This window comes from Rhizopus delemar, genomic scaffold (genome assembly GCF_000149305.1).
Source record: "Rhizopus delemar RA 99-880 supercont3.5 genomic scaffold, whole genome shotgun sequence".
Classification (NCBI taxonomy): Eukaryota; Fungi; Mucoromycota; class Mucoromycetes; order Mucorales; family Rhizopodaceae; genus Rhizopus; species Rhizopus delemar.
In genome coordinates, this window is record NW_027137831.1 from 204,637 (window position 1) to 224,897 (window position 20,261).

Genomic DNA, 20,261 nt, shown 5'->3' on the forward strand with positions numbered 1-20,261 from the left:
CTCACTCAATAAGATATAAATACCTGCCTTCAATTAGAATAATTTTTACTTTAACTTAAACTGAAATAAAGATCAGTCTCAAAAAGTATCCAAACTGTTTCTTTATTTTTGTTTCTACCTTTTTCTGAATTACTATTACCATTATACAACAAAGCGGATTCAACATCGATTTTGGGGGCAATATCTGCCACCGGCTTAATTAATGTTAGCTTGAGAGTTCCAAAGCGTATCAAAAAGAGAAAGCTTGGTCATGAAACTAACGGTTATAGTATAGGAGTGGTGACAGGGCATTATCTGAGCTTTTTAAAGGCAACTCTTGATGAAATGGACAAGTATCCCGAAATGAAGGGACATTATCTTGTCATGGATAATGCTCCTATTCATAGTTCAACCGACATTGGAAAGTATATTCACTCCCGAGGATACCGTTATGTATATCTTCCTCCGTATTCTCCTGAGCTGAATCCAATTGAGCAGTTCTGGTCTGTTGTCAAGAGTAAAGTTAAGAGAAATAAGTTTCTGGAAAAAGAATCCTTGATGACCAGAATCAGCGAGGCATGTGATAGTCTTTATTTAAGCGATTTCAAAGGATTTGTTTCTCATTCTGCTAAATGTTTTAGTAAATGCCTCAACAAAGAAAGGTTATGAAGCTTTGACAAAACAGAAGTGTAAAAAAAAAAAAAGATCTTGCTCCCCACCTTACTCCACCTTACTCCACCTTACTCCAAACTGTAGCCAATCAGCGATCCGCTTTCCTCACCTTACTCCACCTTACTCCACCTTACTCCAAACTGTAGCCAATCAGCGATCCGCTTTCCTCACCTTACTCCGCCTTACTCCACCTTACTCCAAGCTTTAGCCAATCAGCGATCCGCTTTCCTCACCTTACTCCACCTTACTCCACCTTACTCCAAGCTTTAGCCAATCAGCGATCCGCTTTCCTCACCTTACTCCACCTTACTCCACCTTACTCCAAGCTTTAGCCAATCAGCGATCCGCTTTCCTCACCTTACTCCACCTTACTCCACCTTACTCCAAACTGTAGCCAATCAGCGATCCGCTTTCCTCACCTTACTCCACCTTACTCCACCTTACTCCAAGCTTTAGCCAATCAGCGATCCGCTTTCCTCACCTTACTCCACCTTACTCCACCTTACCTCCACCTTACTCCACCTTACCTCCACCTTACTCCACCTTACTCCACCTTACTTTTTTATTTTCTTCCCACACTTTTTTTTTTTGTTCAGTTTATCGGCATGACAATTTCAATGTTGCTGCAGAAAGTGTGTCCGTATTGTGACGAGGATGGCATTTTTACGCGAATGGAAAATGTCAGACGACATATTCATCGAAAGCACGAGATTTTACTTTCCAGTCGTAGTAAATCTTGTCAGTCTTCAAAAGGGTCAAAGCCATTCACTTCACTTGTTCATGAAGCTCAGGATGGCGGATCGCTTGATTTCACGAAAACCGAGTTAAGAAATCCATTTGTCATTCATACCATCCGTAAACAAGTATTGTAGAATGTGGTAAATGAGATTAACGTAACATATGGCACACATGCTATAAAATTTCTCACATTTTTCATGAACGGTTGCAATGGTGTGGTATTTACACATGTAATAAAGTAATAATGTAAGTTACTACGAACAATGGTCCTCCAAATTAGGAATATCGGACATTGTATTACGCCACTTCAAATAAAATCCCGATCCACTCCAGAATATTCCATAAGTTCCTGGATCAGGATTAATAATTACTTCTTGATAAAAAGATGTTAGACAATGTCAATCATATAAATAATTCATCGTCTAATATCGATTAATAGTCAATAGACATATACTGTAAATATTGATATTTAGCCGTGATTAGAAAAGTATAAATACCCTCATATTTTTAACTTGAATAAAGAACAATCTACTTTGAGTCTCACTTATTTTTACATTTGTTGATTGACTTAGTACTTTTTATATTATAAAACCTCAAATATCACAAACGGTTGGGAGTCTCCCGACTGTCATACATCATTTTTCTTTGGAATACGCAATTTCTTTATTTTTTTGTCATGAAAAATGAATGAACCAAGCAGTACAAACTAATGATAAATAGTGCATTTGCTTGGTGTAAAATCGGTAGAAGGCATGGGCGGCAAGTAATTTAGTGTTTTGACGTTGATGCAATGGCACCATGAGACATACGTCGTTTTCGCGGCAACGTTTTGATATTGGATTGGACGTAATCGAATGGTAAGGTGGGGTATTTCAAAGGAACTTGACGGGTCCTTTCCAATGACATATGAAGAGTCGCAAGAGAATGGAGATCATCGAGGTATCCCAAAATGGACAAGATGCTTGGCTTGTTGGATGGCAATACAATCGTAACTAATTCGACAAAGACCAACATGTTTGGTTTCCTTGTCATGATATAAAATGTGGTTGACAAACCTGAAAAAACATGTCAGCAGTTGTAAGCTTTCTCGCCAAACATAATGAAAATTTGGGTATCTTACCGATGGTTTGAAAACAAATCACGGCGTTCAAATGGCTGGTATCCATCTCTGTCTTTGCAAACAATGCCAGTCGATAAAAATCGTTCATACATGACATGTCGTTTGCAGTGTCAAGTTTAATTTCGCCAAAGCAAAACGTTGATGCATATTGATAGTGTTCGAATTTCTGCACGAAGTAATCCGGTCGCTTATCGGCGCACTCAAATCGTGGTAGGATGTTGGCACTAATAAAAAAAGTTAAAAGTGGTATTCACATATAGCTTGATTCTTTCTTACCATTGGGCAAAATGTGAAAGGTTATGAGCAAATAAATGTTGAATTACAGGGTGGATGTAACCTGCTGTAAGATGGTTTTCTGACGACAAGCAAGGGAGGTCTAAATCCTTTAGAGTAGGAATCCTTCAATAAACGTTTAATACACAACGAATAAGAACAACAATATAATCTGGAAATGATCACTTACAGTCCTTCAATAGCCAGCAATACGTTTCGTTCTGGTTCAGGTTTGGATTTTGCCATTGTAAGGAGGCCAATGCGAACGTCGAGTATATCTTTGATGCCATCACGATATTCCTAAATCAAAAAAAAAGACAGAATCAATCGTCAACAATCGTAAAAAAGGGTCTTTTTCCATCATTTTCCAACTCTTGTGCAAGCCGTCTTACAGTCAGTATGGCCTTGATCGCCCCGTGGTCTCTGGGTTGCAAGGCACGTCGAAAATTAAGCTCATCCAACAAAGCCGTCCGTGTATTTTGTTGTATCTGTGGATCCATGATGTGTTCTGGAATATTGTTGTAAAAGTTACGTCGCTGGATGAAGAAGATCGATGACATCGCCCTATCGATGACGAAAAAAAAGCATGTTATCAAACAGAAGAAAAAATAAACATTTGGTCATACAAAAGCTGGTGGAAGGATTGATCGAGATTGCCATATTTATGGCTGTTTTTGATGGCATCGTCGCGAAATTCGTTGAACTTTCTGGTCACATTCAGATCACTAACAGTCCATTCACTGTTTGTATTATCTGCACCAGGAAAGCTATGCTGTGCGTCGCTACTAAAAGTACCAGTAGAAAACAACATAGAAAATTGGAAAAGAGTGTTATGAGACGATATAATCCATAGTGACCACTTACAAAACAAGATGTCGTTCGTTAACATGTTGTTCAAGCGCTGGCTTCTCTTCAAACAAATCAATGCAGGATGGGCACATCAGTTTAACTGGTACGTGTGGATACGCTTGATGCAAAGCCAAAGTGAACGGCTTTGACCCTTTTGAAGACTGACAAGATTTACTACGACTGGAAAGTAAAATCTCGTGCTTTCGATGAATATGTCGTCTGACATTTTCCATTCGCGTAAAAATGCCATCCTCGTCACAATACGGACACACTTTCTGCAGCAACATTGAAATTGTCATGCCGATAAACTGAACAAAAAAAAAAAGTGTGGGAAGAAAATAAAAAAGTAAGGTGGAGTAAGGTGGAGTAAGGTGGAGGTAAGGTGGAGTAAGGTGGAGTAAGGTGAGGAAAGCGGATCGCTGATTGGCTAAAGCTTGGAGTAAGGTGGAGTAAGGTGGAGTAAGGTGAGGAAAGCGGATCGCTGATTGGCTACAGTTTGGAGTAAGGTGGAGTAAGGTGGAGTAAGGTGAGGAAAGCGGATCGCTGATTGGCTAAAGCTTGGAGTAAGGTGGAGTAAGGCGGAGTAAGGTGAGGAAAGCGGATCGCTGATTGGCTACAGTTTGGAGTAAGGTGGAGTAAGGTGGAGTAAGGTGAGGAAAGCGGATCGCTGATTGGCTACAGTTTGGAGTAAGGTGGAGTAAGGTGGAGTAAGGTGGGGAGCAAGATCTTTTTTTTTTTTTACACTTCTGTTTTGTCAAAGCTTCATAACCTTTCTTTGTTGAGGCATTTACTAAAACATTTAGCAGAATGAGAAACAAATCCTTTGAAATCGCTTAAATAAAGACTATCACATGCCTCGCTGATTCTGGTCATCAAGGATTCTTTTTCCAGAAACTTATTTCTCTTAACTTTACTCTTGACAACAGACCAGAACTGCTCAATTGGATTCAGCTCAGGAGAATACGGAGGAAGATATACATAACGGTATCCTCGGGAGTGAATATACTTTCCAATGTCGGTTGAACTATGAATAGGAGCATTATCCATGACAAGATAATGTCCCTTCATTTCGGGATACTTGTCCATTTCATCAAGAGTTGCCTTTAAAAAGCTCAGATAATGCCCTGTCACCACTCCTATACTATAACCGTTAGTTTCATGACCAAGCTTTCTCTTTTTGATACGCTTTGGAACTCTCAAGCTAACATTAATTAAGCCGGTGGCAGATATTGCCCCCAAAATCGATGTTGAATTCGCTTTAGTCGTAGGTACTGTAACTATTGCAGGGGTTCCCTTCCTTGACCAAGCCATACCTCGTTTCAAATTGATATGAAAGGCTGATTCATCAAGAAAGACACAGTTTTTTGTAAAGTCCAAGTCAGTTTGCTGCCACTTTTGGACCCAATCGTACCTCTGCTGAATCTTTTCCTCGCTGTTTCTTTCCACAGACTGGAATTGTGCCTGTTTAATGGATAAATTACACTGAGTTGTCATGAAGTTATAAACAGTACTACGTGAAACGGTGAGATCTGCAAAGTTCTGTAGTAAATGTCCCATTACTTCAGTTAAGACGGCAGAAGGATTCTCATCGATATAGTTTAAAAGACATTGCTCATGCTCCTCGCCAAGAATACGATGCCGACCTGTTTTTTTCTTCTTCTCAAAAAAGCTTTCAGGGTCTTCGTAATAATGTTTGACCCATCTTTGGGCTGTACGAACATGAATACCTAATTGTCTCGCAGCAGCAGAAGCACTCAAGCTTTTACTGAAAAATAGATGAAAGAATCTAGTTTTCTCCTCATCAGAATAAAATGTATAGCGCCGCTTACTGCATAATTCCATATCAACATCTTCACTATTCCTTTCAACTGCAGTTGGATGCATTGCAGGATTAGGTCTTTCTGGAGGTTTATTCTTAAGGAATTGTGTTCGAGAACTAAGCGTCTCGATAGCGAACAACTCCTCGTCAACAACAAGATCCATGGGCTCAACTCCATGCTCATCAACAATATGCCCTTGCCCATCTTCGTAAAAAAATTGTATACTCATTTCGAAATGTCTGTAAAATAAATTGTAAAAGAAAAAAAGAGAACGATAAGAGGGATGGAGGTGTCACTCAATTTATACCCAAATAACAGCCAAGAAATTTTATTGGGTAATTACTAAGCGACAAGTAAAAATAAACGACCTTCGTCACGACTTCATTGCTGGATCAAGCGACTTCATTGTTGCACACGAAGATTTTTTGCACGACATCAAACTCAAAATCAGCGACATTACTTTTTGAAATGACTGTAACCACCTTATTATTTACGATTTCACCTTGGAAATTCACTATTCATGATATACCAATGCCAGGTTAACTGAATACATGCCTTTGATAGTATGAAAAGCTCAATTTAAGATACATCAGTTTATTTCCAAGTATTGAAAAGGATCGTTCTTTCTTTATTTATTCAAAACTGAATATATGTAATACAATCACAGTAAAACACACTAATCGAATCTAAAAGCAGTTTGATCAATACAAAAGGTTTTATATACAAGTCTATAAGTATTGAACTTAATATCTAAGTAGAGGCATAAGGTAATCTGGTTCCTTGCTTTGATTTTGTTTACAAAGTTCCCTCACTCGAGCCTTTAATTCTTCATCATTTTTAGCATCCTTCAATTCCTCCCAATGTACACCACCTAAGACCATGACAGTATCCAATCCAGCCTCCGTTGCACCTCGAACGTCGGTTGCTACATTATCACCTACGCAAATTATTCTATGGGCTGAGCTTTCATCCTTAGAATGCTGTGCAATAAGATAATCATAAATGCTTTGAAATGGTTTTCCAAAATACAAGACTGCTCCACCCATTTTTTCATACATTTGGCCAATATACCCAGGACATATAAGCAACTTTGTGCTTCCATCTTTATTCACACCATTTGGTGCAAATACGTCAGGGTTAGCACAGATTATTGGCACCTGTCGTTCTAAGCACTTATCCAACAAAGGACGGTAATCGGCTTGCACTGCCTCCTCATCAAAAGGATCTACAGGTTTCGTCTCTGGAAATAGTCCACGAATAGACCCGAGCAATACAAAATCGACCCCTTCCCAATGATCGTCTCGTTGAATAGTAGGAGCCAAGTGTAGATAGAGTGGCTCTTGCCAATCCTGATCCCCAGCCAAAAAGAACTTGCCTGTCTTTAAGTATTTCTCATTAAATTCTTGAGGCTCCATTCTTTTACTTTTCCCGTCTTGTATTATGGTTGCGTGGCAAAGAGACTGGTGTTTCAAACTGCCTGTTTCCTTACATTCAGCAATATCTTGCAAAAACAACTTTGTAAGAGTTCCACTAGAAATGATCCTCTCGTAGTGGGAGCTGTCCAAATCAAATTTTGCTGTCATATGTGCATCCAACTTGTCTTGAAGTCGTGTTGAATTGGAAAGTAGTAAGACATGTTCATTACTGTCTTTCAGTGCTTTTAGGGCTGACTTCGAGTATGGGTATGCTTTTACACCGTCGTGAATGACACCATAAATGTCACAAGCAATAGTGTTGTATTTATTTTCTTCAAGAATCTGCTTGAAACCTTCAACTATTTTCATTAAACAAAAAAAAAAAAGAGTAAGCAATTTAAAAGTTCTAAAAGTGGTTTAGGTTTTTGACTTTGAACTGACAATGAATTTCAATCTTTATGACATTGATGTTCTTTAAAATTGCAGACGGAAAAATGATCAAGTTAAAATTATCTAAAAGCAAAAAAGATCCTTATTAATTCAGTAAAAGCAAAAAGGTTAAATTTATTCATCTTCAAAGGCAATAAATGATTGAGGGGGAAAGTATTCTTTTTTATTGTATGCAGCAACATAAACAGTTACGTGACGTTCGTATTGGAGTCTTTACGGTATTATTTTCGTCGCCAATACTTTTTTGGCTAGGTTCTACTATAACAGAAATTTCAATTAGAAGAGTAAACATAAGAAAGCTTCTTTATGGTGCTTACCTTTCTTGCTGGATGCCGTACTGATTTGACTTGTATTAATTGGAATGTGAGAGGATGCAGGAGCTGCACTATCATTTACACTGGACTCTTTTTTATAGGCAATTTTTTGCTGTGTTGAATTATTATCACTTGACGATTGTTCTATTCCATTTACCGTCACACGCTGTTGACCATTGCCGTACTCCTCAATAACCCGGGTCCCCTTTTTTCAAGAGTTAAAATTTTTTAAAATGGATTGTTTTGTATCTTACATTTTCGTCCTGAATCCTTGTTACTGTACGCTTTTGACCATTAATAATGGTTGTAGTTGTAGATACACTTTTAGCCGTCCCTGAGAATCCTCCAAGGGGTGAATTGAATAAACTGTTTCTTTGAGAGAAGCCCAAGGTTTGATCAAAGGAATCATTGTGATAAGATCGATCCCCGTTAAAGATTGGGTCATCTAGCAAAAAGAAAGATTATGTTTAAATAGCTTCAACAAACACTATTTACTTACCAAAAAACATTTGGAAAGGATCTTGGCCATTGAAAAATTGCCTAAATAAATCATCAGGTGTTTGAAACTGGCCAAAAGAAAAAGGTTACTTTTGTATTACAATCATTTTTTTCCGCATGAAAAAAGAGAAATTACCTGAAATGTCGAAAACAAAGGATGACGTTTGTAATAGTGGTCCGATGAAGATTTACTAGTTGTATTTGGCACTTGTTCGAATGGATCTTTATTATCGTATAGTCTACGCTTTTCGGCTATCAAATCACATTGTTAATAATGTATTGAGTGTTAATCAAGACATATGCAAGAATTACGATCGGATAATATTTGATATGCTTCACTATTAATTGAATCAGTAAAGGGATTTAGATAAGCTTTAATACAAATGTTCACCTTATTTCTTTAAACTAAAAATGAAAAAAAAATAAGACATACAATCATAAAGGTATCATCTTTTACTTACTCTTTCAGGTGCGCCTGGATCATGATTTTTGTCTGGATGATATTTTAATGCTAATTTCCTATAAGCTTTTTTAATATCTTCATCTGAGCAATTGTTTTCCAGTCCAAGTACTTTATAATAATTCATTAAAAAAACAAAACAAAACAAAAAAGTTTCTGGAAGTTTTATTTTTGAAAGACTTCAATATATTCAAACGGAGATCTAAAATGAGAAAAAATAATGTTGATTAAAATCCAGTATGCAATGGCAGTCTCAAAACAGAATCTATGGAGAAATGAGTAAAAGTAAAGAAATTTTGTTTTTGATTCTACCTTTGTAATGAGCGGTATATAAGAAGCAAGTAATAGTGTCAAGTTCTTTTACAGTTTGGTTTGCAAAATGACGAGAGACTGCAGCAGCAAGTTCCTCTTTGTTTGTCTTTGATTTTACTTTTATTTTATGTACTCTAGCATATTTACGAAGTATTGATATATCCATTGAATTAAAATCAATCTATTTATGACCATAAATAAGATAATTTAATCAAGAAAAAAGAAGCATACTGTTTGAAACTCTTTTCCAACATTTGTTTCTGCTGCACGTCTTCTCTTTTCACGATCTCTCTCTTTATCTAACACTTGATTTAAACCATTCATTGTTGTTGATTGACTTGGTTTCTGTTTAACTCCCATTATTTTAATAAAGAAAAAGAAGAGGGAAAAAAATAAAAAAAAAGTTGTTTTTTAATCTGAAATATAAAAATTTCTTTTTTTTTTTTTTTTTTTTTTTTTTTTCATGGACGAAATTTTAATGATTAAAACTCATCAAAGACTATTCAAGTAAACCAAGCGAGTCGAATAATGATTTGTCATAAAAAAAGAAAAGAAAAAGAAAAAGAAGTATAAAATCAATGAAATTTAAGCTAATAATTTGGGTCCAATCCATGACGATCTCATCTAAAGAAGTCTCTTTAAAGAATCACTGCTGATAGACTTTTCATATAGTCAGCATAAATCTAGCAATCGATAATATTTCGAATGATTGTATTTGTATTTAAATCTTTTCTGTTTCATCCAACTATTCAACCAAAAAGTTCAAGCGGTCGAATCCTTATGTAAATCCATTTCCAGAAAATAGACCAATGAATTTAGATTTTTATTTCAATTAATATCAATTTGCAGTAAAACACACGAGTCAATCCAATGCATTTCCTTTTTAAGAAATAATCAACTGTCTTCTCCCCTTGGAGCCAGGTGGAATATGCCAACTTTTGTTTATTCTGTTCTCAAGGTACACAGACCAGTAAATGATGCATATTTGAACTCCGGTTTGTTTTGCACATTCATCACAACAAAAGCAACCAACTCAACTGACAAGGAAAAGTGTGAGAGAGAGAGAGTTGAGATTAATAAAACCTATCGAATGAATTCATTTTAAAAAAACAAGTTCAACTCGCTACAAATCCTGGTTCTCACCCTTTTGAAAATAGGCTGTATCACCCAATTAAATTTCCAAAAGAGGAAGTATTGTTTGCTGCAGTGAGTGCTCATGGAAAAAAGAAATGCTTTTGCTCTTAAATTGATTACTTATTTATGGATTCATTCAATCCAAAAAAACAAAAAGATTATGTTTTTAATCAACAAATAATACTACGATAACTGGGAGGAATACAATCTGTACTTAAACCCAACATCATGGTAGGATCGTAAGGCAAGGTTTGCCAGATGTCTTCATAAGAAGGCAAGACTCCAATTGAATCTGTAATAGCTATAATGATAGGCAAAGTAATATTTATCACATATAAACGACCTTGCTTGTCCTCAATAGACAGATTCAGCTTGATCTTGTGTTGTACTTGAACAGAGTCATTATGAGCATCACACTGAATATCCACTACAGATTCAGGCACATGCATCTGGACAGTCGCCGTCCATGTGCTGTCCATCTTTAGTTCTTGTCTGTCTGTATTCTTTCTGGTGTATTCTATGAGTCGTCTTTGTGATTTGTTTTTGCCATTGAACCATCCGTTGATTGCTCGACAGGTCAAGTATTCTTTAAATATACAACTCACGTACTTTATATGTAAATGTGGTATCAGTGAAATTAATTTAATCTTTACTGGAATATAATCTCCATAGGTGTATACTTTGGTTGGTAAAGAAATTTCATAGTCCAACTTATTTTCCCACCGATGGACAAGATGAATAGGGTCAAAGAATTCATTAGTAATATTTGGCTTTTGTCTAGACAGGTGAATGTCTCGTCGTGCTACATAATCCCTCGAAAAAGCAGGTTTCTCTGCTATTGCCTTTAGCCGATAATCTACATTGTAATATTTATCCATACGGGTTGATTCCGGTAGACTCCCAGGCAAGACGAGTTCGAATTCAAAGGTATGGGTGCCTGTTGAAAGTAAATGTGTCTTATTTTGTTGTGCTGATAAGAATGTCCATTTATGGCTGATCACTGTTCGATGGTCATTAAATTTACGTTCGTACCCATTTCCCACTAGAAAAATAAAAAGAGATCAATAAATAAAATGTCACAGGATGTTTCATTAAAACCTTTGTGTTATCTTTACATTGGTTCCAACTGACTGATATTTTCCCAAGAAAACATAAACTTAATGATTTTAATCTTGTTGGCTTGTTTAATTTCAAGCTTAGGGCTCCTCGCAATACGCAACCAGAGGATTCATTTGAAGAACCATACATGATTAAATGGTCATTTTCTAGATAAATCCTTAATTTTTTACTTGGTTTGTTTGCTAGTTTCTTCATTTTTAATAATAATAAAAAAAAATAGATGAAAGAAAAGAAAGAGAGAGAATGTTTAAACTATAAATAATTGAAATGCTTTTTTTTTCTCATTGATTGGCAAAGGGATATGCACAGCTTTTCCTTCTCACGGGGTTGTACAAATTTACAAATACGGTTTAGGTGAGAAACTTCCCAAGCTGACAATCTTGTCATTCTTTTTTCAATTTTTATATCAATTGCTTTTATATCTTAATTCCATTCGATGAGTTATAAGGTTGCTATCATAAAAAAAAAGTATGCAGCAATAGCCTGTTTTAGAAAAGCTAATGCAACGATAAGAATATGTTTTGTTTTCAAGACGCGTGCTAATGACAGGCTTTCATTTAAAGACAAATGTAACAGCATGTGTCAGTTGACAAGTCAGAATAACAAGAAAGTCTTTTTTTTCCAAAAGAAAAACTACTTTCTTTATGGAACCGTGATTTGTTCGTGAGTGCGTTTAGGGTAGGACAAAGCTCTGATGTGTCAATTCGTATCTTAGCAACCCATTTTTTTTTTTCCTGGAGCTTCAATGCAAAGTCTAGACTTTTCAGTGATCAAGCATAAACATTATTCCGAAAATATTCTCTCTTTTTTTTTTTACATTTATTCTTTCACTTATATATAAAGATGCGGTCATCAAATATTTACACATAAATACAATATTTCATTAGACTTGAAGCCATGAATGCGCTAATACTTGATTGATGGTATAACGCTCTTTTACATCTCGATTTAACATGTGCCTGACAAGGTCCAATGATTCTAGCGAATGATGTATTAATAAAATGAAAATTGTTCAGCAAATGCCTTTTTTTTTTTACCTTCAGATAGCACATAAGGAACTCTTAAATCATGTTCCAATATCTCATCCACATTATAAAATGGGTTTTCTCTGTAAATCATTGTATACAACAATGTCCCTAGACTCCAAATATCTTGTGGTGGCCCTTCATAAGGCATGCCTTTTAAAATTTCAGGAGCACAATAATCCAAGGTTCCACCAAACGTATCGAATTTTCTGCCTTCTCTAAAATAAGTAGCGCTTCCGAAATCGATTAGCTGAACGCATCCGTTTTCGTCCAATAGGACGTTTTCGTCCTTGATATCACGGTGTACAATATGCAATTGGTGAATGTGCTCTACGGCTTTGGCTATTTGTAAAAAGATATTTTTGATCTCACTTTCATCTATATGTTCATTCAGTTCAATATAATCAAACAAGTCCATACTCCTTTCTCCATAAAGCCTCATGATCGCAAAGTAGGTATCTTCGTCTTCAAAATAAGTTTCTATCATCATTTCTGTTCATTAGCCGTCTTGTGTCACGTTTGTTTGCAGAACTTTACCTATCGAGCAGCAATTGGGCTGTGGATAATCTTTTAATTTCTTTAAAATGTGTATCTCTAGTGGTATCAATCCCAATTTACGGTCTCTAATCCAAGAGTCTACAACAATCCTTGATTTCGCAATGAATTTGATGACGACCTTTGTCATCGTCGGGTCATCCTTTCGATAAGCTAATTTAGCTGTACCATAAGCACCTTCTCCTAATGTACTCAGAATGACATAATTGTCAATCGGGCTGTGTTTCTTGACGAGCGGTAGAGATTCCTCACTGCTCGTGAAGCCGTTACTGTGCAAGCTCTCGAGGCTTTCTCGACTTTGGTTTGCTTCGTCTCGAGGAAAGATGGCCTTCTTTCTGTCTACGTTACCAAAAGAGGATATACCATAAGTTCGAATCGGAGGCCGTTTTTTGGTTGACAAGGGGTATTCTGCTGAGGAATCTTTGATGGTTGGAAGCGCAGGTGTTGTGGTCAAAGACTGTTTTTTCTTTCTAGCAACGCGTTTCATGGCCTGGATACGATCATAGGTCACCCAGACACTGATCAGGTCTTCTTTTTCACTCTCAATCAACCGCAGTTGTACCTGAATTTCAAACGAGCTACCATCACGATGTACAGCTTGAATGACAGGCAGTGCCTGTCCTTTGGCATTCACCGAAGGTCGTCTTTCGATTGACTTTAGGGATTCTTGTGTGTTCATCGATTGATATGAATCGGCTGAGCACAGGTCGGAAATGACCCAACGGCAAGCGTGATTGTTTACAGTGCACGAAGATTGCAACAGGTTGCATTCAAGGAGACCTGTCACGATCTCTGGAAATTGTGGAATGATCTGGCTAATGTCGAGTTTCTCGACAAGCATCTCGGTTGGATAACCAAATAGGTATTTGGCCGGTACAGGGTTGATACTCTGAATTTTACCCGTCTTGTGATGGACAGTGATCAGACCGGCTACTGAAGGAAGCGAGACGATCTTGAAGACATCGTTGGCCTCGGACGAACTGTTCATCATGATCGGAAAGCTGACACCTTTACTTGAGAGAGCGCCATAGAATTTGATCTTGTCGATTTGCTGAAGGTCAGGTGTGCCCGCGGTCGACAAGCCAGGTATGAGTTGAGTGATGGGTTGACCGGTCACTTGGTGAGCTTCATAGCCAAACAAGTCCTTGATCGTACTATTCACCTCCAGAAGGGTTCCTTGACGATCGAGCCGAACGACCAAGGACGTCTCATAGATCTCTTCAAAGATCCAAATATAAATCGTCTTGCCCTCGTCCGTCACCTTCTCTTTCAACCACAGTGACGCCGCCGTCTTTTCTCCCGTCATTTTGTTGATAGACACCACCACCCCACAGACCAACACCACCCCCTTTTCCCTCGTGACTGGATCGAGTTGCCGCCGTCTTTTCAAAATGCCCTTGATCTGTTTCCGAATCGGGTCATCCAACGCTTTCAACACAGACTGCCCAACAAAGGATTTATCGATACCAAAGCAAAGACTGGCCATGTCGTTGAACAGCAGGATGGTCGCGTCGGCATCGGTTGTCAAGATGGCCTGATTCTGAGGTAAAAATCGAGAGGGAGTGTGCAATGCATGGTTGAATTGGGTGGATCTTGCCGATGCAGGGACCTCGCGGACCGGTGGCTGCAAGCCCTGAAAGGCCTCGATGGTTTGTCGTCGTCCGATAGAGAACCCGTCTTCGTCTGTTTCTTGTTTTGTTTGAGCAGTGAGATGATGACGCACGAGATCGTTCACAGAGGGTGAGATCTTGATATCCGAACTGGTCCACTCGTTGGGTAAATCCAATACGCCCATGTCTGGCTGAGAAAATCGTCGACTGGGCTCTCGTTCGGTCGTGTTCCATCGGATGCGTTGCATATAATCCATGCCTCGGTTGAGCAGGTGGCGCTTGATTTTCGTCGCCTTGTTCACACGGGATAAGGGCGTAAAACTGTAGCTGTAGAGTGACTCTGCACAATATTCGGCAATAGAATCGTTTGGGTTTTCTTCGGTCGAGCAGACGCTGTTTTCGCGGAAACGATCAAAGCCTTGGGTGGCTATCTGATTATTATCCTCATCACTATCAGACTGATTCGTTTTCGGAGAGAGTTGTTGACTATAAAAGTTAGACTTGCTCATTCTCTCTCTCTGACTCACACCATTTTACCTTTCCTTTTGAACTAATCTGCTGCTGGCTAATTTCGTTCATAAGCAATTGAAAACCATTTTAGCTAAATGTGAAAATAAACATAATTTTCACATATACCTGACTCTTGTGTAGCAGCTGTTGGATCCATATTTTATTTCAAAAAAAAAAAAAAAAAAAAAAAAAAAAAAAAAAAAAAAAAAAAAAAGGAAGCACTAAAAAATTGATAGCCTAAAACATCACCTTTTTTTTTTTTTTTTTTTTGGGAATTGTTATTTGAACCTCTAAAATCCAAAGCTTCCATATTTGGGAAATTTATAAGCTGTACTTGAATCATGAAATGCACTGACCTTTCGAACCTTTTTTTTATTTGATGATAGGAACTCTCAATTGATGAGTAAAAGGGATTTGGTTATGATTCATTTGCTTTGTGAGCCTAAAGAGATGAACAGGAGAGATAAGACATGGTTTTGATGGCTATTCAGTTTGAATGAGACATAAAATAGTTGTAAAAATGAATGGTCAAAAGAGTGTATTCAAGGAGCAGCTTGTAAAAATCCTTTTCGACTTTTAAAAGAGAAGAAATCAGTGGAGTTGATCTAACTTTGGATAAGGATGTTTTGTATGAAAATAGGATGAAATTGAGAATTGATTGTTCGACAGTTTATAAACTAAAAGGATGTTTCAAAAGGGTTTGAAAGAATGTTTGTGGTCTCTAAAGTATGAATATTTCTAAAAGAAGGTTCAAAAGTCGCAAGATTATGAACCAAATCTTATAAAGTGTTGTGAATAAAATGCTTAGTGAAAAAGCGTGCAAAGATCTTCATTTCTCAAATGGATCATTTGATTTACATGGACACACAGCCTACGACCAACAGAGTGTCTGTGCTCTTTGTTCTGTACAAGACCCCGTTTACTTTCGAGTTGAGAAATGATGAGATGATTATGTTTAAAATGCGCACTGGTATGTCCAAGTGTTTACAGATAATTTCCCATCCGTCTAGTTTTATTAAAGTATATCGATCGTTGTCTGGATTAAAAGGTTAATATTAAAATGATCACTAAAGTAGAAAGATAACTTTAAGGGGAGGAAAAGAACCAGCTGTCCTTTCTTTTATGTAAATCAGATCGGGCAGGTTGAAACACAAGGTAAAGTCTTATTAATGAATATCTAAAACAGTTGTTTAAATATAAATTATAAGAGTTTTTTTTTTTTTTCTCCCATGTTTTTTAAGTAACAATTGTAACCAAACCAAATAAATGACATAAACATTGTATGTTGAAAACTAAAATATGTTTAAGCGTTGAACAATAAAGTACCCGACATGGTTTATAACATAAAGGGTGTTGATGTTCAACGGATGATACAATTTCAATTCCATGGCTAATCAATAAACACTTTATAGCTTATTTTCATCTAGTCGATTCCTTGATTTAAAATTTGACAAGCGATCGTAGCCAAGGAGAAGTATTTAAGAGATTGTTGAGGATAGAAAACCAAGTTTGTTTCTATGCAAAAAAAAAGGGGGGAAGGGGAAAAAGAAAAATAAGTGTATTATCGGATCATTTTAGACTGTGTGGTTGAATAAAATTCATTTTACAGTCGTATGCTGCGTGATTTGTCGCAGGAAACCAACCATTTTTTTCTTTTAAAAAAAAGGGAGGGAATAGGGTTATAAGGTGTCTTTAAAACGTGAAAAGATATAAAAGGATCCGACTAGGTTACGAACTCGTTGATGTTTACTCAAATGCGTTTTATTCCTGTTTTGATCCCTTTGGTATTTTCTGCTGCTGCTGTGATGGGAAAGCCGGTGATACGAAATGTGAGTTGATATGTTGAAGAGAGGGACCGTATTGACATCGAATAGCGTGATTCGTATGGATTCAATACCAATGAAGATGGTGTTTATGTGTCTTGTAATCGATCTGGGGTGTTTGCTATGACTTTTGATGATGGACCTTACGAATACTCTTGGGAATTAGCAAAGTCACTGAATGAATTGGGTATTCGATCTACTTTTTTTATCAATGGTAAAAATTGGGTGTAAGTAAAAAGATAATAAAGAAAGATGAATTTAATGTGTGGTTTAGTGATGTTGAAAATGACGCTGTGTCTACTTCTGATGGTGAGAAGGGATATATGGAAGTTATTAAACATATTTATGATATGGGACATGAAATAGCCAGCCATACTTATGAACATAAAGTGCTTTCTGATTTATCTGAAGAAGAAATTGAATACCAAATGAATAAACAATCTGATATTATTTTTGAGGCAATTGGTAAAAGGTAAGAATGATTTCTTTTTTTTTAAGAAAGCTTATTAAAAATAGAATAGACCTGCCCTCATGCGTCCTCCTACTGGTGCTTATGATGAAAACACGTTGGCTGTATTAAAAGATCTTGGTTATAGTGTTGTTAATTGGGATGTTGATACAAATGATTGGAGAGAACATGATTTTGATGAGGAAAAGTCAGCTTATAAAGAAATGAAGGATGACAGCAATCAATCTCTGGGTCATATTGCACTTGAACATGAAGTATATGAACAAACAGTCAGTGAACTTGTTCCTTGGGTTATTGACTATATCCATTCGATGGGTTACAAGTTTGTCACAGTCTCTGATTGTATTGGTGTAGATGCTTATCAATAATTCATTTTGATTTATTTTTATGTAATATAAACATGCTTTCTCCTCTACTTCTTTGACTAAACATTTGAGGGAGGATTATTCTTTAAAAAAGTCTGATCTTGTTTGCTTCCACTGAAATCACTGAGGTTGTACTACCTTTAATTTATTCTGATTGACAATCAAAGATAAGAAAATAAAATCTTTATGGACGCGATTAATAAACTCCCCGATTTATTATGAACATGAATTGAAAGTTGACAAAGAAGATGATTCGATTGAAGAATGAAAGGAAAAGTGAAGGATAAAAGAGTTGATTGAGATTGCATAAGAAGACATAAAAGAGAATGATTCGGTATTAAGTTGATTGTTTATGGAACTACAGGACAATGTTCTAAACAAACAGTCAATAAATAAAATAGGGCTTATTTTGTTCACTTACTTGTCATATGATTTTGAGATCCACAGACAGCACAAGTTGATTTTCCTTTTGTGTTGGCTTGAATAGCAATGAATTCATACATCTTTAAAGAAGAAGAAGAAGAAAAAAAAAGAGAGAGAGGTTATATAACAAGACACCCAAACTTGGCAACTCCGGATAACAAAATAAAAGTGAAAGAGAGAGAGAGAAAGGTTCTTATCTCATTCCGATCCGTTTGCTACACAAAAGAAGAGTCAAAAGATGATTGTTTGACAATCAAGCACGTCTTTTAAAAAAAAATAATATTTTAATTTTCTTTTTATTCATTAAAAGAGAGAGAAAAAGAAAGAGAAGAAGTAGTGGATAAAAAGTAAAAGCTCTTGTTGCTTATCACACCTGTCATTTGTCAAACTTTGAAAAAGAAACTTGTTCATTTTGTCAAGTGGGGAGGGAAAGAAAGAGAGAGAGAGCCTTAGGTTTCAATCTTAAAGATAAAAGGATGAAAAGAAAAGAAAAAATGATTTGGGATATAAAAAAATAAAAGTCTCTTTATTTCAAAGAGTTGTTGAATAGAGTGAAAGAAGACTTGTCATAAAAAGTTTTTCTAAAAGTGTAACATGAATAGATAACAGATACCCGTACTTTATAAACTCATCTCTTTAGATTTATCTCAATTCATTTTAAATCCTGAATACGAAAAAAGACATGAAAAAGAAGAAGAGAGGGTATTTTATTGGATATTTTACAAATCATTCATCAAAGGGTTCTTGCATTTCAGTTTCCAGTTGCCTTTTAAAGCGTGACATGGCTTGTATCACGTCATCTTCTCCTTCAAGATATTCAATCAACCCAAGTTGAGCTTTGGTGTGCATCTTTATCAAGTCATCTTGTAATCCACTCTTGGTTCTCATCAGACCATTTCCTGGCTTTAATGTGTTGGTTGATTCTTGTTGTAATGATTGAATCGTCATTTTCAATTTTTCATTTTCTTTTTCTAATCGTTCAACATCTGCATTTTTATCTGCCAAGTCTGACTCTTTCTTCAACCCTTCTTTTTTAAACTCAATTTCCTTTTGAGCAAAAAACTCTTCTAAACCCACCAATTGTTCTCTTAATTCTTTGTTTTCAATCTCAACCGTTGCCACTTGATCCCGTAGTCTTTCCATCTCTCGTTCTTTTGTTTCACCCAATCCTCTTATTTCTTTTTGAAGCTGAAGATTGAACCCTTCGGCAGAACCAAGCTCTCTTTCAAGACTTGCTTGTCTGGTCTTGCTTTCCTTGATGACCTCTGACTGTTGATGATGCGCTTGGGTCAGTGCGTCCAGTTGGTTTTCAATTTCAGTTTTTTCAGTCATAGTTTGATGGATCTCGTACGAGAGTTGAGACCTGGCTGTGTCGTATGCTTGCTCAAGTGCTTTGTACTCTGCTTGAAATTTGTTTGTTAACCTTTCTAGTTCAGACTGATGTGATTGCAGCAAACGGTTCATCTCATCTTCTCTTCTCTTCTCCATCTCCTCCCTCTGAGCTTCTAGTGCTTTTTGATAGTTTGTTTCTGCTGAACTGTATTTTTTGTCGAGTTGTTCCTTTTGAGCTGTTAGAGTATCACAAAGTGATCTCAAATAACTCACTCCTTCCACAATCTGATCCTCATCCATTCCTTTCAATAGTCCCCGAATTTGATCCTCAGTCTTCAAATAACCTTCTAATTCTCTTTTCAGCAATTCATTTTCTGATACAACTCGGTTTAATTCACTCATCATTCTTTTTCTGGATGATTCACGAGATTTAAATTCAGTTTCGAAATCATCCGTCTTTTCGAGTGCCTCGTTCAATTTCTTATTTACGTTTTCTAATCGTTGTTTCATGTCCAATACCTGTTTGGTGTTACATTGCAGTAAGGAATCATCTAAACAAATAAACAATTATTAAAAAAAAACAAACAAACATGTCTTGACTGTTAAATTACCTTCTTCTTTATCAGAAGGAGAAGGTGTCGCGGGTAATTCAACTTTCTCTTTTGTTTGTTCAAAAGGATTGGTTGATTTCGTATTCGAAGGTATGATCGGAATCATTGTGAGGTCAAGTGAAGGTCGATTGATGGGCGATGATAAACTGGAGACGATACTAGAAGAAGGTCTCTTCTTGGACCATTTGTTGAGAGACAGTGATCTCGATGATTTTGTTGGTTCATTCTTTGTGTCATATCTCACTTCTTTGGAAGAAAATAACTTTTTGAACCCCATCTTGGATTCTAAAGAAAGGAAAAGTAAAAAAAAAAAAAAAAAAAAAAAAAAAAATAGACAAAAAAAAAAGAAATAGGAAACCAAAACATGATGTCAGGGTTGCAAATT

At 36.5% G+C, this 20,261-nt stretch overlaps 9 protein-coding genes across 9 annotated transcripts; 2 read left to right on the top strand and 7 right to left on the bottom strand.

Moving 5' to 3' along the window:
- Positions 1-324: 324 nt before the first annotated feature.
- RO3G_06813 (uncharacterized protein) lies at positions 325-797 on the top strand (the record flags this gene model as incomplete). Its single annotated transcript, XM_067661403.1, has 2 exons — positions 325-496; positions 685-797. The coding sequence occupies 2 exons, from the start codon at positions 325-327 to the stop codon at positions 795-797; spliced, it is 285 nt and encodes a 94-aa protein (XP_067517504.1).
- A 1,360-nt stretch (positions 798-2,157) lies between these two features.
- On the bottom strand, positions 2,158-3,593 carry RO3G_06814 (uncharacterized protein; the record flags this gene model as incomplete). The annotated part of the gene is made up of 6 exons (XM_067661404.1): positions 2,158-2,444; positions 2,510-2,733; positions 2,786-2,908; positions 2,973-3,082; positions 3,175-3,346; positions 3,409-3,593. 6 exons carry the CDS (start codon positions 3,591-3,593, stop codon positions 2,158-2,160), a joined length of 1,101 nt encoding a protein of 366 aa, XP_067517505.1.
- A 589-nt stretch (positions 3,594-4,182) lies between these two features.
- RO3G_06815 (uncharacterized protein) lies at positions 4,183-5,614 on the bottom strand (the record flags this gene model as incomplete). Its single annotated transcript, XM_067661405.1, has 2 exons — positions 4,183-4,421; positions 4,546-5,614. 2 exons carry the CDS (start codon positions 5,612-5,614, stop codon positions 4,183-4,185), a joined length of 1,308 nt encoding a protein of 435 aa, XP_067517506.1.
- Positions 5,615-6,194: 580 nt separating this feature from the next.
- On the bottom strand, positions 6,195-7,235 carry RO3G_06816 (uncharacterized protein; the record flags this gene model as incomplete). Its single annotated transcript, XM_067661406.1, has 1 exon — positions 6,195-7,235. One exon carries the CDS (start codon positions 7,233-7,235, stop codon positions 6,195-6,197), a length of 1,041 nt encoding a protein of 346 aa, XP_067517507.1.
- Positions 7,236-7,592: 357 nt separating this feature from the next.
- Positions 7,593-8,235, bottom strand: RO3G_06817 (uncharacterized protein; the record flags this gene model as incomplete). Its single annotated transcript, XM_067661407.1, has 4 exons — positions 7,593-7,835; positions 7,885-8,075; positions 8,130-8,170; positions 8,219-8,235. The coding sequence occupies 4 exons, from the start codon at positions 8,233-8,235 to the stop codon at positions 7,593-7,595; spliced, it is 492 nt and encodes a 163-aa protein (XP_067517508.1).
- Positions 8,236-10,204: 1,969 nt separating this feature from the next.
- Positions 10,205-10,513, bottom strand: RO3G_06818 (uncharacterized protein; the record flags this gene model as incomplete). Its single annotated transcript, XM_067661408.1, has 1 exon — positions 10,205-10,513. One exon carries the CDS (start codon positions 10,511-10,513, stop codon positions 10,205-10,207), a length of 309 nt encoding a protein of 102 aa, XP_067517509.1.
- A 1,523-nt stretch (positions 10,514-12,036) lies between these two features.
- RO3G_06819 (uncharacterized protein) lies at positions 12,037-15,010 on the bottom strand (the record flags this gene model as incomplete). Its single annotated transcript, XM_067661409.1, has 5 exons — positions 12,037-12,131; positions 12,191-12,520; positions 12,716-14,793; positions 14,881-14,908; positions 14,980-15,010. The coding sequence occupies 5 exons, from the start codon at positions 15,008-15,010 to the stop codon at positions 12,037-12,039; spliced, it is 2,562 nt and encodes an 853-aa protein (XP_067517510.1).
- A 1,789-nt stretch (positions 15,011-16,799) lies between these two features.
- Positions 16,800-17,513, top strand: RO3G_06820 (uncharacterized protein; the record flags this gene model as incomplete). Its single annotated transcript, XM_067661410.1, has 3 exons — positions 16,800-16,903; positions 16,951-17,148; positions 17,198-17,513. 3 exons carry the CDS (start codon positions 16,800-16,802, stop codon positions 17,511-17,513), a joined length of 618 nt encoding a protein of 205 aa, XP_067517511.1.
- Positions 17,514-18,659: 1,146 nt separating this feature from the next.
- RO3G_06821 (uncharacterized protein) lies at positions 18,660-20,153 on the bottom strand (the record flags this gene model as incomplete). The annotated part of the gene is made up of 2 exons (XM_067661411.1): positions 18,660-19,816; positions 19,877-20,153. The coding sequence occupies 2 exons, from the start codon at positions 20,151-20,153 to the stop codon at positions 18,660-18,662; spliced, it is 1,434 nt and encodes a 477-aa protein (XP_067517512.1).
- Positions 20,154-20,261: the final 108 nt, after the last annotated feature.